This window comes from Trachypithecus francoisi, unplaced genomic scaffold (genome assembly GCF_009764315.1).
Source record: "Trachypithecus francoisi isolate TF-2019V2 unplaced genomic scaffold, Tfra_2.0 Lachesis_group15, whole genome shotgun sequence".
Lineage (NCBI taxonomy): Eukaryota > Metazoa > Chordata > Mammalia > Primates > Cercopithecidae > Trachypithecus > Trachypithecus francoisi.
The window spans coordinates 40841605-40857822 of record NW_022681460.1 but is presented as its reverse complement, the minus strand read 5'-3'; the positions used below and the strand labels follow the sequence as shown (position 1 = coordinate 40857822).

The window sequence follows — 16218 nt, the reverse complement described above, 5'->3', positions numbered from 1 at the left end:
TGCAGCAAACAACAACTTTTTATTACATTTCCTTCATATGTCTTGTCTCCTCTTCTTTTGACTTAAGTATTTGTAAGCAAATCCTAGGCATCATGTCATTTCACCCATAAATACTTGAGTATGAATTTCTTAAAAATACAGGCTTTTTAAAAACGATGAGGACGGCGAGGCACGGTGGCTCATGCTTGTAATCCCAGCATTTTGGGAGGCCAAGGCGGGCAGACCACGAGGTTGAGAGTTTGAGACCAGCCTGACCAACATGGTGAAACCCCTTCCCTACTAAAAATACAAAAATTACCCAGGCGTTGTGGTGCGCACCTGTAGTCCCAGCTACCTGGGAGGCTGAGGCAGGAGAATTGTTGGAACCTGGGAGGCGAAGGCTGCGGTGATTCGAGATTGCCCACTGCACTCCAGCCTGAGCGACAGAGCGAGACTCTTGTCTCAAAAAAAATCTCTATTAATAAAAATTAAAGTTCTTCATTATCACTTAAGACACAATTCATATTCAGATTTTAGGTAATTTTAAACAGGAGTCAGTTATTGAAACCAAATTATTCCAAAACACAGTAAAAATCTCTGTGATACATTTAAAGGAAAATGGAGAGGTGGAAGGAATTCTTCCACTATCATCCCATGAAACCTTTTGAAGAGACTTAATTGTATCTATGCCATGTCATACGTTTTATTGAGAGAACAAGCTAAGTGAGCGAGGCTTTAGGACATAGGTTATAAATGTGGGTTAATTTTTAAAGAGTTTGAAATCAACTAGGAAGAATAGCAAGAAATTACTATCAGGAATTAAGATGGAACATCATAAAACAGCTTTCCCTGATAACTTTAGTCTACATTATTCCTTTTTTGGACTTCCATTGTTTAACTGATACACTTTACAATTTTATTATGTAACTGTTAACCTAGAATGTTTTATGTATCTTAAACTTCCTTTTTTTTTTTTTTTTTTGAGACAGAGTCTCGCACTGTCACCCAGGCTGGAGTGCAGTGGCACTTCTTTGCCTCAGCTTCCCAAGCAGCTGGGATTACAGGGGCCCGCCACCACGCCCGGCTAATTTTTGTGTATTTTTAGTAGAGATGGAGTCTCACCATGCTGGCCAGACTGGTCTTGAATTCCTGACCTCAGGTGATCCACCTGCCTTGGCCTCCCAAAGTGCTAGGATTACAGGCGTAAGCCACTGCACTCCGTCTTAAACTTCTTAAAGATATAAACAGTATCTTGCTGATGGTGAAGTCTGTGGTATTTGAAATAATTTTTGAGATATATGCAGTCTTTAATAGATACTTTTGGAAGGTCGGGCAAGGATGTATTTTATCTTTTCTTAAAGTTTTCATTACCTGAAGCTGATCCTTTAATTAACAGTCACAAGGTATTAATCATCATCCCCAAATAAAAGAGGTATTGAAGCTGTGTAATAGATTTGGAAACATTATCCATGTAATTGTTACATGCTTTATAAAGTGTTCTAAAATTAACTCTCACCTTACATTTTTAAAATTAGGCAACAGCTATACAACTTGGAAACCTTGTTACAGTCCAGTTGTGATTTTGGTAAGTTTTAAGTGTGTTTAATGGCAAAAGGGAATGGTGCTGCATTATAGTGAGTTGCATATGGGTCCATGATGGTGTAGTTGGGATATCATGATAATATGGAGGAAGCATTAGGCCAGAAGTTTATGAACTTAGTATGCAGAAAAAGTATAACTTTAAATTTTGTTGTACCTGAGATATATAGTATTTTCCCAAATCTGTAGATTTTAAAGGTAAAACCAACTTAAGGAAGCTAAACTTCTCTGAAGAAAATTAGTACTTGTTTTGGAGGTAGGGAGTGGGATAGAGAATTTAAATAAGAACTAAAAAGTGTCAGACCTCATGCTCTCTTCTTGATTTTCTTTACTGCTTTTTTGTTTGCTTTTGGTGTTTAATGGATTACTGATTTCTTTTTTTTTTTTTTTTTAGATTGGTATCTTTTTTTTTTTTCTTTTGATACGGAGTTCCACTCTTTTGTCGAGGTGGAGTGCAAGAGTGCGATCTCACCTCGCTGCAACCTCTGCCACCCGAGTTCAAGTGATTCTCCTGCCTCAGCCTCCTGAGTAGCTGGGATTATAGGCACCCGCCACCACCCCCAGCTAATTTTTGCATTTTTAGTACAGATGGGATTTCACCGTTTTGGCCAGGCTGATTTCAAACTCCTGACCTCAGGTGATCTGCCCACCGTGGCCTCCTGAAGTGCTAGGATTACAGGCATGAGCCACAGTTTGTACAGTTAAGGTAGTAAAGGGAATTGAAGGTCAGTGTGTTTTAGTGTAGGCTGCTTCTCCTTTCTAGTAATTTTGGTGCAGTGCAGTGTTTAGAATCATGGCCTTGTCACCCTGGCTTCCAACCCTAGCTAATTGTGGGTCTTATGCCAAGTAATAGTTGTAACTTTGTTGAGCATGTTAAATGCTTAATACAGTGTCTATCATTAGTGATACCTAGCAACCAAAGACTACCTGGAACACTTCTGGTCAAACAGAAGTTGATTAGATTATGAAAAAAGGAGAAATACCGATTATGAGGAAAAGCTGGGGCTTGTCAGTAAGAGGGAGTAGGAAGGGACTTGCGATATGTTTAGTAATTTTCAGTAGGGCTGAAGGGGGATAAGGCTATTTTCTGGATTGGATGCTGTTAATTAGCAGGGGCAATTTGAAGAGTGGGTATTTTAATTTTTATCAAGGAGGTGAGACAAAGGGAGGGTCCTAATTAGTAAAGAAAAGAGGCCGGGCGCGGTGGCTCAAGCCTGTAATCCCAGCACTTTGGGAGGCCGAGACGGGCGGATCACGAGGTCAGGAGATCGAGACCATCCTGGCTAACACGGTGAAACCCCGTCTCTACTAAAAATACAAAAACTAGCTGGGCGAGGTGGCGGGCGCCTGTAGTCCCAGCTACTCGGGAGGCTGAGGCAGGAGAATGGCGTAAACCCGGGAGGCGGAGCTTGCAGTGAGCTGAGATCCGGCCACTGCACTCCAGTCCGGGAGACAGAGCGAGACTCCGCCTCAAAAAAAAAAAAAAAAAAAAAAAAAGAAGTATTGTCCTGGTCACTGGAAGAGGGAGGATGTGTTTTTTTTTTTTCTTTTTTGTGTGTGTGTTTTGTTTGGGGTGTGTGTGATTGCATAGTGCCATATTTTGTATTCAGACATGGTTACAGAGGTTTTGTTTTTGTCTTGTTTCACTATAATGAGTGGCCCTGTATCATTATTATTTATTATTATTATTATTTTTTTGAGATGGAGTCTTGCTCTGTCACCCAGGCTGGAGTGCAGTGGCATGATTTTGGCCCACTGCCACCTCTGGCTCCCCGGGTTCAAGCAATTCTCCCTCCTCAGCCTCCTGAGTGCTAGGATTACAGGTGCACGCCACCACACCTGGATAATTTTTGTATTTTTGGTAGAGATGGGGTTTCACCATGTTGGTCAGGCTGGTCTCAACTCCTGACCTTGTGATCCGCCTGCCTCGGCCTCCCAAAGTGCTGGAATTACAGGTGTGAGCCACCACGCCTGGACTATGTTTTACAAAAATTGTTTATTTTCAGTAGGGAATACCATGGCCTAGCTGTTAGCTATCAGCTTTTAGGCTGTTTTATATGTTTTGTTTTCTTAGTATGTTATGTGATTTGTAAATGTTAAGTATTATTGTTTCATTATCATCTGATGAGTTCCTGGTTCATGCTGGGTACTGTGCAAGGTACTGATGAATCAAAGAGGAAAAATATGCTGCTGATAAGTTTGCAGCTGTGTAGACAGTAAGACATGCAAGCATATGTCAGCTTGGTAAGTGAAACAGTACTGTGATAAAGGAATGTACAAGCTGCTGTGGGAGCCAAGGGCTTTGTCTGTGAGCTCATCACTAAATGATGCCAGATCTGGGTCTTCATAGATGGGAAGGAATTAGCTAGGCAAAAGATTTGGGAAAAGGTTTTCGGACAGGCAGAATTCCAGGCAGGAAAAAAAGAAAAAAAAGAAAAAAAAAATGTATAAACAAAGACGTGATGTGTGTAAAAACATAAAAGTTTAGAGAGCATGGAGTAAATATTAATTGCATATGGTTGGATCAGAATGTGTGTGAGTGATGAATTTGGAAGGGATGAAAGCAGAGTTGGCTTTGTAAACCATGACAAAGAGTCTGATTTTTATTTTGGAACTCCTGGGGAACCACTAAAAGATTATAGTGGAAAGAACCGGAATACCTGTACATAGAATGACTTAAGTAAATTGGGTTCATGGAAGGCATTTATTATGATAGATTATTATTATTACACTTATTAACCCAACCACTGCAGCGGACTATTTGTTAAGATGGTTGTTACACTGACATTTTGGCTGTTTTTGTTGCTTAAAAAAACTTTTAATGATAGATTTTGGACACAAGTTAGTAGTGTTAAATATTATCCGTACATGAACTTGTTCCTGCCATGTAGCTGTGTTCATTAACTTGTGTAGCTACCCTTGGCCCTCAGCCGTCCCAAGAAGTCCCTATGTAGGGTTACTTAGTTACTTACTGCCAGATGAGTATAGTTCTTGTTCTAATCATTAATGCTTCCAGGGTTAATTTCCAGTTGAGGCAGAATAACATACATAGTAACATATGTTTTGCTGATAGCTGTTTATTTTCCCCTCATTCTCTCTGTCTCGAGACAGGGTCTCACTCTGTCGCCCAGGCTGGAGTGCAGTGGTGTGATCGTGACTCATTGCAGCCTTGACCTCCTGGGCTCAAGCAGATCCTCCCATCTCAGCTTCCCAAGTAGCTGAGACTACAGGCTCACACCACCATGCCTGGCTAATTTTTTAATTTTTTGTAGAGATAGGGTCTCACTACGTTGCCAAGACTGGTCTCAAACTTCTGGGCTCAAGTGATCCTCCCGCCCTGGTCTCCCAAAGTGCTAGCATTATAGATATCAGCCACCACACTCAGCCAAGAGCTATTCTTAAATATGGTTGTTGGTGTTACCCTGTCTCAGCTATTGTGTTTGTTTTTGTCTCTAGACATTCCTTACGGATTTTTTTAAATGTCTTCCATTTCTGACTACATGCTTGTTTTCATCCATCTTGAATATATGGAGTGTATATTATAACCAGTGTTTTTAACCTTGTTGCTACTGTTAATAATTCTTTTTTTTTTTTTTTTTAAGTGGAATCTCGCGCTGTCACCAGGCTGGAGTGCAGTGGCGCCATCTCGGCTTACTGCAACCTCTCACTCCCTGGTTCAAGTGATTTTCCTGCCTCAGCCTCCTGAGTAGCTGGGATTACAGGCACATACCACCAAACCCAGCTGATTTTTGTATTTTTAGTAGAGATGGGGTTTCATCATGTTGTCCAGGATGATCTTGATCTCCTGACCTCATGATTCACCTGCCTCAGCTTCCCAAAGTGCTGGGATTACAGGTGTGAGCCACCACGCCCAGCCAATAATTCTTTTATCACTGTCATTTCTGAAACTGTTTGTATTTATAACTTTTTCTCCTGGTTCTGTGATGTATTTTTCTGCTTCTTTGAATATGTAGTAATGTTTCATTGTGAGATGAACATTATGGGTTTCACATCATTGCTTTCTGGATTTTTTTAATTCCTTAAACTAGATGTTGAATTTTGTTCTGGCTCGCTATTGTGTAGTTGTAATCCAGTGGCTCTTTTTGGGGCTTGCTTTACATTTTGGTAGGACTTTTAAAAAGCAGTCTTTAATGTTAATTTAGCCTAGTAAATTAGCCTAGTAAGGCTTTTGAGAATTCTTTCTTATGCCTGGTCTGTTATGAGATTTTTTTCATACTTGCTGGTGAGAACTTGAATTATTTCCTGGCTTGTGTACTCTTTATAGGGAATTGTTTTCTGGTGTTTTTCCCTGGCCTTGGGTAATATTTTTCATGCTTGAACAGATCAGTACTTAGTCAACTCTCAAAGGGACCCTTCTGTACCCTTCCAGAACTCTATTTTGTATAGGTTCTTTCTTCTTGGGTACTTTTGCCCTGCAAATTTGGACTTCCCGAAACTTGGATCCTATATCTCCTCATCTCAGAGTGAGTTGTATTTGGGTTCCCTTCGTCATATTGCAGCCTGGAGACTGCCTCTAGGTGGGGAGCTGGTGTAGTTGTAGGGCTCAGTTTCTCTCTGGGAGAGCAATCTTATATTGTCTTGTGTCCAGAGCCTGAAAACTTGCTTGATGTAATTTTTATGGTTTTCAGTTTTACAGTGGGAGATGGAGCAATCTGATTATTTTACTCCATCTTGCCTGGATGCAGATGTTCATTGCAGTTATTTTTAAGAGAGTACTGCCTTTATGGGCTGGGAATTATGAAAATTGCAATGATACGACTTTTTATGGGTGAAATATAGCCATAGAAATGCAGCTTAATATGGAGGTATTTACACAACTACTTCACACTTATGCTTCTGTTCTGCCAAAGTAGTGGCCATGATTGTTCATTTGAATTAAACTTCAGTTTTATGTTTAGTATGGGTGTAAATTTGTAGCCTATAATTCTCATCATGTTTTCTTTGCTTTTGTTTACTAGATTGTCTCTTACTCATTCTCTCTATAATGATTATCAGTGTTTTGCCCATGGTAACTACCTAGATAATTATTGCTGATACAAATGCTGAAGTAAGTGAGGGAAAGCTGACATGGAGTGAGGTTGGCAGAAAGACAGCAACTATTAAAAGGTCGTTCAGAACTTTATAAATTATTATTAGGAGTTTTGCTTTTATTCTAAATATAGTAGGTATTCTTTCAAGAGTTTTGACTTGGGAACAAGATATATTGATACACACTTTAAGCAGATTTTTTACTTGGTGTATAGGGGGACAAAAGAGAGCATGGAAAGACCTGTAAAGAGTGCTATTGTGGTGTTTAAGTGCTTATAGGGGAAAGGGGTAGTTTCAATGTATATTTGGTTATAAACTTAATAGGACTTTGAAAGATTAGATATGAGGTTAAAGGAAATGGAAGAATCAAGAACTACATAGGCTACTGGTGGCACCATTTAACGAAATGCTGAAAACAAGGGCAGCATGAACAGGTTTTGAAAGAAATCAAAGGATGTATTATTTGCACTGTCTGAGCAATCCAAGTATAGGTGTTAGGCAGTTTAACATGCAAGATCTGGAGTGCAAAGTAGAGATGTGGGTTGTAGATAACCCCTTTAGAGTCATTACCATTTATTATTAAAGGAACTGATGAGATCATGCATATGGGAAGAGATATACAGAGAGTAGAGAATTCAGGACTGAGTCCTGAAGAGACCATATTAATAATAGAATTGAGGAGGAGGAGCCAATAAAAGAGGGGTAGGACAAAGGACACATGAGGAAGAAAGAAGACTGTCACAATGTGGCACCATGAAGCCAGGTGTAGCTAGTGCTACTGTGGGAGCAAGTTACTTGAGGGTAGGCACTGTCCATTAGATTGGGCAATGTGGGTTTGATTGGTGACTTTAATAAGAGCATTTTTTGAGGAGTAGTGGGGAGCAAGAACCATATGAGAATGTTTAATATAAAATGTTACAAGATAGAGAATTGCTGCTGATGTGGCTTACAACATTTTTCGTCACTGCCCATGATAATTATTTGAACTATTAATATTGTCTATTTTGGTTTCAGGGAAGGTATCAACTCTGCACTGCAAAGCAGGCAAGATTAGACAGCAATGTGTACTATTTCTCCATTATGTTAAAGTTTTCATCTTCAGGTAGGATATCAGAGGAGTATTTTGATCACTACATGAATTTCTGTGTGTATTCATACAGACTCTGGTTGTTTATTTTATCTAATTATTTTTTAGGTATCTGAAAGTACAGAATGCTGAGAGTCATGTTCCTGTCCATCCTTATGAGGCTTTGGAGGCTCAACTTCCCTCACTGTTGATTGATGAGCTTCATGGATTACTCTTGTATATTGGACACCTATCTGAACTTCCCAGTATTAATATAGGAGCATTTGTAAATCAAAACCAGATTAAGGTTTGACTTGTTTCATTTAATTTTTAAGTTATCAGCTTTTTCTCCCCACAAGGAATATTCATTCAAGGAGAGAAATTAGTCAAAATGACAGCTCTGCAACCTGACTGCCTGTGTTGAAATTCTTGCCCCCCATCCTCCTTTTATTATGTGCTCTTGGGCAAATGACATCTCTTGCCTCAGCGTCCCCATCTGTGTAATTCTTATAACTTACTAGAATCATTGGGAGAATTAAATAAAGTAATAATACGTGAAGTTATTAAAACATAGTATTCATTGAATCAGTAGCTATTCTCTTGATTTATGACAGTATAAATGTCTGAAAATTTTAAAGCAAATGAAATAATCTTTATTTTCTAAAATTTTTATCATATATTACAGTAAGATTCAAGATCAGCTTATTAAAAAAAACTTCCAAGACCACATCATTATGTGTATTCTGATTTTTGAGGCCTTTAAGATTGTTTTGACTCTGCCCTTTTTTTCCTTCCTGTGATAATCATTCCTTCTGAAGTTTGGTTTTTAAAAATTTATATTGTTACCATGCCTAGCTTATAGATAAGTAATAGATTCTCCCTATGAAAATGGGAGCTTGTATGAATAACAAATTATGGTAATTCACAGTGAGATTCCCTGAAGTCTCAACCCCTTTCATTATATTTGACTTTACCATTTTGAATAATATTTACTCTTTATGAACATATCTTTGTTAAAATATAAAAACAACTGAGCATGGTAGCTTATGCCTGTAATCCCAACACTTTGGGTGGCTGAGGCAGGAGGAGTGCTTGAATCCAGGATTTGAGACCAGCTTGGGCAACATAGCAAGACCCCATCTCTACAAAAAAGTTAGCCCAGGGTGGTGGCACATACCTTGTAGTCCTAGCTACTCAGGAGTTTGAGGTGGGAGGATCATTTGAACTCAGGAGGTCGAGGCTGTGGTGAGACATGACTGCACCACTGCATTCCAGCCTGGATGACAGAGCAAGACCCTATTTCAAGAAATAAAATAAAAAAAATAGAATTAAATGTTTACATGTTTCTGTGAAATGTAGCAGAAGCAAGTTGACTTTTTTATCAGAGATCAATATATGTAATAATAAAAGCAAATAAAGTTCTAACTGAATTTACAAGTTAGTATATCTAATCCATAGAAAACAAATAGGTAATTGCTTTTAATTATGTCATTTAATAAAAAGATTCATGAATAGATTGTTGAGGGAGGGATATTTTCCTTATTAGTTTCTGTAAATTGGAATGGTTTTTGTTTTCTAGTTATCCATCAAATATGTAAGGAATAAAAATGAATAATTTATATAGCAGCAGAAATAAAAATTTGTGCACTAGGGTCCTCAAACTAGATATTGCCTTTCATAGGCTTTTAAATTAGGCAGACTTGAAAAGATAGGTTATTTGAAGCTCAGAAGACTAAATTTTCAAAGCAGGGGAACTTTATAGTCTTCAAAAAATAAAAAATCACACACTAAAATACTGTTCTTTTCTGAAACAAAAAAGCATAATAGAAAGCATCTTTCAAGACTGTGTTTATATATTTGTTATAACAATCTTATATAAGAAATGTTTTGTTTTCATTGGTATTTCCAGTTGAGCTTCTTTTATTATTTTTTAGGAACCCTCTAGATATATATTAGTTGTTGGGAATTATGTATTGCAAATATTTTCTTTTATTTACTTTTTCATTAAGTAAGCTGACTTTCCAGGTAGATTTGAATTTTTTAGACAGTTATATTTTTCCATTTTTTCTTTTATCTATGCTGTTAAAATATTTTGATTGTTGCTTTTATCTCTTTAGTTCGTGTTATTTTTAAGTATGCACTGAGGTGAGAGGTCTAACTTTAGTTTCTTGCAAATGCATAAATTAAAACTCTTATTTTTTATTGAATGACCCATACTTTTCCCATTGATTTGAGATGCCACATAAATTCATTTCTGTCTTCTCTGTTCTTTCTGTTTGTTATCTATTTCTGTCCCAATATGATTTTGTCAGTGTAGCATTTTATTTTGTTTGTATACCTAATAATGCAGGTCTACTCTTCATCATTCTTTCTATTTGTTTTAATGGAACATGTTACATCATTTTTTTTTATAGTACTTATTTTTATAGTGATGCTAAATTCTGACAGGAGGAAGGTTAGTGATAACCCAGTATAACACAGTACTTGAAAGTGCTGAGTTTTGACTCAGATAGAATTGAGTTTGAATCCTAATACATGAATTGAGAGAGAAATTTTTTCACCTCTTTTTATTTCTGTTCCTTAATGAGATGACAGTAATGTCTACATGACAGTCTAAAGTTCTTTTGTTAAAATATTTTATAGGAGTTCCTGGGTACTCATACATTAAAAAAAATTTCCTAGCTAAATTCTAAAGCAAAATTATGAAAACACGTGTTTAAAAAAATTCTTTTACTGCCTTGCAGCTATAGTAGAATCAGAGGTTGGCTGGAAGGTACCTTTACTATACAAGTCTGTTCAGCAGCCCCAAGGTGGGTTTGTCTTAAACCAACAGATGAAAATATTTCCTGCTTTCAAAGATCTTCAGTGAAAGAATCCTCTAATGAACAAGACAGTGGTTTTCCCTGAGCTTTTGAATAGTGGTAGGTTAATTGGTTCTTTATCCTTGTGTTTATGGAGGAGTATTGTGACATGCTATGAAACACCTAGTAAAATATTAATTAATTCTCAATCACAGTTGATAATGTCATCCACAGCTTTTTCCACCATCATGGCATTTATTGCATCTCCACTTGGATATACATTGGCTGGTGCTAGAAATTCTTTACATGCTGGGTGAAAAATTGAGTAAGTTTATGGATTTATGATTTATATTCTTTTTAAAAGCTTTTATTGCTTTTTAAAATTACATAAGTAATAAGTGCTTTCTGATATTTAAAAAAAATCAAATAGTAAACAAAGTAAGAAGTAAAAATTTTACTCCTTTTTTTCCAGAGATAACTACTGGGAACAGCTTGATTTATCTTTCCATATTTACATTCTATCTGTTAGTGCACATATTTACATTCTATCTGTTAGTATATATATAGAAACTCATAAGTAAAATTTTGTTTTTGTTTTTAACCACAGATATGATCATACTGTTCAGTGTGATCTTTCATTTATCAGTGTTTTAGCGATCTGTTTATGTTAGTACCTATAGTTCTACTTTATCCATTTAAAGGCTGCATGTTACGGTTCTACTATATTTAGCCATGTCTATTTTTAAACATTGAAATTACTTTCATTTTTTGATTTTACACATCATTTTTCACTGAACACCCTTGTGTATAGATATATATCTTTAATCTGTATACAAGTTATTCTGTAAAATATTCTTAGAAGTAGAGTGGCATGTTGTCATTTTAATATGTATATACTGCTGTTTTGCTGAATAGTAAGTCCTACTGATCTATAGACATTAACTGTAGTGTGACTTTACTTCATACTCTTGCCAGTAGTTGATGTTATCAATTATATTTTATTTTTGCCAACTAATATGTGAAAAATCAAATGGAATTTTTTTGATCTTGCAATTTCTTGGTTACGAGTGAAGTTGAACATCTTTACATTTTATTGTCTGTATTTGCTTTATTAATTACTCATTATATTTTGCAAATTTTCCTTTTTTTAGTAGGAGTTTATTTATATTATGGATAAATATCCTTTATCCTTATGGATATGTTGCCCATTTATTTCTTGATCTTGCTCTTTGGCATTTTTAAGTTCCATTGGCAACCTGTCCCTTAGGTTGTAAAGATGTCTGTTACTCCTATACCTGCTTTTCAGTTAATAAATACATACATATATGTCTATATATGTGTATACCTACATATACTAATGCACAGAAACATACAAAGATGTATACCAGTATATAATTTCCTCTCTCATGTGGACTCTGTATTTCACATTAATATATTCTTAGAGTAATACTTAAGTGGAGTTATTCTGATAGGTATAAATTTTGGTTATCTATTACCTTGGTTTGCCCTATTTTATGCCACAAAACCATTGCATGGGGTCAGTTTATCAGTATTTGTTAAAAGAATAATGTTTTAAAGGCTTTGTTGATTAGAAATGTGGATGCAGATTTTATGTTGTTCTCTCTTTATTTTTAAAGTTGTGTTGCATTAATGCTTTTCAAAGATAGACTTACTAGGAAAAGAGAAGTTTATTAGATGTTACTTGGAAGAATTAGAAACTTTTGGGTCGCGCGAGGTGGCTCACGCCTGTAATTCCAGCACTTTGGGAGGCCAAGGTGGGCAGATCACGAGGTCAGGAGATCGAGACCATCCTGGCTAACACGGTGAAACCCGGTCTCTACTAAAAATACAAAAGCAAAATTAGCCATGCGTGGTGGCGGGCTCCTATAGTCCCAGCTACTCCGGAGCCTGAGGCGGGAGAATGGCATGAACCTGGGAGGCGGAGCTTGCAGTTAGCTGAGATCGTGCCACTGCACTCCAGCCTGGATGATAGTGACACCCCGTCTCAAAAAAAAGAGACTTTTGAAGATAATGTTTATCAGTGCTCATATGAGAAGGTTGTCCTCAAATTCGCATTTTATTTGCAAAAAAAATTAAAAACTGTATGTTTTAGTTTTGTTATAATTTAAAGATGTACAGTTACTTTTTCCTTTATGATTTAGTAAAATGTGTATTTTAAAACTATTTTTATTACATTTTCAGAACAAGTTGTATATGGTCATCAGTTTATGAATCTGGCAAGTGACAGTTTAACCAATGTCAGCCTGTTTGAAGAATATTGTGAAACTCTGCTTTGTGATTTAATAAGCCTGTCACTCAACAGGTATGACAAGGTAATGCTTTAAGAGTTTGTTTGTATTTTTGAGACTTAAAGACAATATTCAGTCCTTAATGCATGTCGTTTAATCTGTAAGAATTTAATCTAAAATGGTTTATATGTTCTAATTTTATATTTAATTGCTATTATCTGGGACCTGAAAGGGAAAACAATTTTTATTAAACATCTAAAACAGGCTGGAGTTGGTATTTTAGAGCTTTTCTTTTTTTTTCTTTCTTTTTTTTTTTTTAAGAAAAACAGCCTTTTCTATTTTTACAAAAATAAATAAATGATGTTTACCGAAATCATTGGAAGCCTAATTTCTATCCAAATAGTAGAGGCCAGCTCTTTAATAATGTATTGTATTGCTGTTACGTAATAATAAAATAAATGCTTACTTAAAGTTACTTGACACGTTTTAAGAGAGGATTTTCTTGCTTGTTTTCATAAAAGGTCTCAAATCATGGGTGAAATTATGTGTTTTTATTAAATTGTGTTTATCATAGAGCGTTTAATGGAGATAGTGATTTAAAGGTGCTACAGAGCATGTTCATTTTTAAGTAGTGGAAATGTTTAGAGTATTATCTGTTATTTTAGATTACGAGCATGAAGACTATTTTTGAGAAATCAAGATTTAGGGAAAAGGAATTTTATAATTTTTCAAAATTTAGATTTTTTATGCATTATCAATATTTTTACAATGTAGTGTGTATGTGTATTAGTGGATTAACCAGATATGATAGACTGATAACTTTTAAATATTTATTTATTTTTGATAATTGACAAAATTATATATATTTATCGTATTCATCATGTTTTGATATGTGTATACATTATAGAATGGCTAAATATAGCCAATTAGCATATATATTATCTCACATTCTTATTTTTTTGTGTGAGAACACTTAAAATCTATGCTTTTAGTGATTTTCAAGAATACAATATAGTTGTTTTTAACTATAGTCATCATCATGTTGAGCTTATTCCTCTTATCTAACTGAAATTTTGTATGCTTTTATCAACATCTACCCCGCCTCCCTCCTAATCCTCCTCACAGCCCTTGGTAAGGATCATTCTACTCTGCTTCTATGAGTTCAGCTTTTTTTAGATTCCACATATAAGTGAGATTGTGTGTTATTTGTCTTTCTGTGCCTGGCTTATTTCACTTAATATAATGTCCTCCATGTTCATCTATATTGTTGCAGATGACAGTATTTCCTTCTTCTCAAGACTGAATAGTAGGGTCATGCACTGTGTAACAAAGTTTTAGTCAGTGACAGACCACATATACAAGGTGGCTATACCACATAGCCTAGGTGTGCAGTAGTAGTCTGAAAAAGTTTAAGTACAATAAATCATGTTAGCCTAAAGACGCACTTCTCAGAACTTGTCTTGCTGTTAAGTGACACGTGACTGTATTCCATTGTGTATATAAATCACATTTTCTTTATGCATTCATCTGTTGATGGGCAATTTGGCTGATTCCATGTCTTGGCTCTTGTAGGTAATGCTGCAGTGAACATGGGAATGCAGATATCTCTTGAACATACTAATTTCATTTTCTTTGCAAATATACCTAGTAGGATTGCTGGATCATGTGGTAGTTCTGTTTTTAATTTTGTGAGGAACTTGCATACTGTCTTATATGATGACTGTACCAATTTACATTCTCACCACACTGTGCAAGGGTTTTTTTGTCACCACTTCCTCTTTGGCACTTGTTATCTTCTGTCTTTTTGGTAATAGCCATTATAACAAGTTTCAGGTGACGTCTCATCAAGTTTTAATTTGCATTTCCATAATGAGTAGTGATGTTGAGCATTTTTCATATACTGCTTGGCCATTTGTATGTCTTCTTATGTCAGCGGTGGCTCACGCGTGTAATCCCAGCACTTTGGGAGGCTGAGGCAGGCAAATCACGAGGTCAGGAGATCGAGACCATCCTGGTTAACATGGTGAAACCCTGTCTCTACTAAAAATACAAAAAATCAGCCGGGCATGGTGGCACATGCCTGTAATCCCAGCTACTTAGGAGGCTGAGGCGGGAGAATTGCTTGAATCCAGGAGGCGCAGGTTGCAGTGAGCCAATATTGTGCCACTGCACTCCAGCTTGGTGACAGAACGAGACTCGGTCTCAAAAAAAAGAAAATATCTATTTATATTTTTTGCCGATTTTGCAATTGGGTTGTTTTCTTGCTATTGAGTTGTTTGGATTCCTTATATATTTAAGATACTAACCCCTTATCACATGTTTTCTTCCATTCTCGAGATTTTCCCTTCATTACATTGATTTTTTTTTCCCTTTGCTATGCAGATATTTCCTTTTTATTTTGACATAATCCCATTTGTCTGTTCATTTTTGTGGCCTGTGCTTTTGGGGTCATATCCTAGAAATCATTTACCAGACCATTGTAATATAGCTTTTCCCCTATGTTTTCTTCTAGTTTTATAGTTTCAGGTCTTACATTTAAGTCTTTATTTTTAATCGATTTTTCTGTATGGTGTGAAACACGGGCCTAAATTCATTCTGTGTGTGGATATCCAGTTGTCCCAACCTGTTTATTGAAGAAGCTGTCCTTTCCCTATGTTATGTTCTTTTCATCATTGTCAGAAATCAGTTCTATTTTGTTCTGTGTCTGTTTGTATGCTAGCAGCACACTGTTTTGATTACTATAGCTTTGTAGTATATTTTGAAGTCAGGTAGTGTCATGCCTCGAGCTTTGTTCTTTTTGCTAAAGATTGCTTGGTCTGTTCAGGACCTTTTGTGATTTCCTACCAATTTTAGGATTGTTTTTTCTATTTCTGTAAAAATGTGTCATTAAATATTTTGGTAGGGATTTCATTGAATCTGTAGGTCACTTTGGGTAGTATGAACATTTTAATAATATTTCTTCTAATCCATGACCACAAGATATTTTTTCTACTTATATGGGTTGTATTCAGTTTCTTTCATCAGTGTTTTATATTTTTCAGTGTATAGGCCTTTCGCTCTTTGGTTAAATTTATCCCTAAGTATTTTTGTTTTTGTGGGTATATACTATATATGGGATTGTTTTATTGATTTCTTTTTTGGGTAGTGTGTTGTTATTGTATAGAAATGCTATGGTATTTTGTATGTTGATTTTTGTATCCTGCAACTTTACTGCATTTATTTATTTGAATAATTTTTGATGATGTGTTTAGAGGTTTCTATATATAAGATCATGTTATCTACAAACAGCAACAATTTTATCTTATATCTTTCTGTTTAGATGCCTTTTATTTCTTTTGCTTAATTGCTGTGGCTTGGATTTCTATTAATATCCTAATACTTTTTTTTTACTTTGTATTAGGTTAGAAATGTGTACATAACTTATGTAAAATATTGCATCTATTATGAATTTAAGAAGCCTAGCTATATTTGCAAA

At 35.9% G+C, this 16218-nt stretch overlaps 1 protein-coding gene across 3 annotated transcripts in view; it reads left to right on the top strand.

Annotated features, from left to right (window-relative positions):
* Window positions 1-16218, top strand: part of MMS22L (MMS22 like, DNA repair protein) — a 143793-nt gene that overhangs the window by 2453 nt on the left and 125122 nt on the right. For all 3 annotated transcript variants that reach the window (XM_033234665.1, XM_033234664.1, XM_033234663.1), the window contains exons 4-8: window positions 1515-1564; window positions 7642-7729; window positions 7823-8000; window positions 10729-10819; window positions 12697-12827. In XM_033234665.1, coding sequence (XP_033090556.1) covers window positions 1515-1564; window positions 7642-7729; window positions 7823-8000; window positions 10729-10819; window positions 12697-12827 — 538 coding nt within the window. The remainder of the gene's footprint in view (window positions 1-1514; window positions 1565-7641; window positions 7730-7822; window positions 8001-10728; window positions 10820-12696; window positions 12828-16218) is intronic.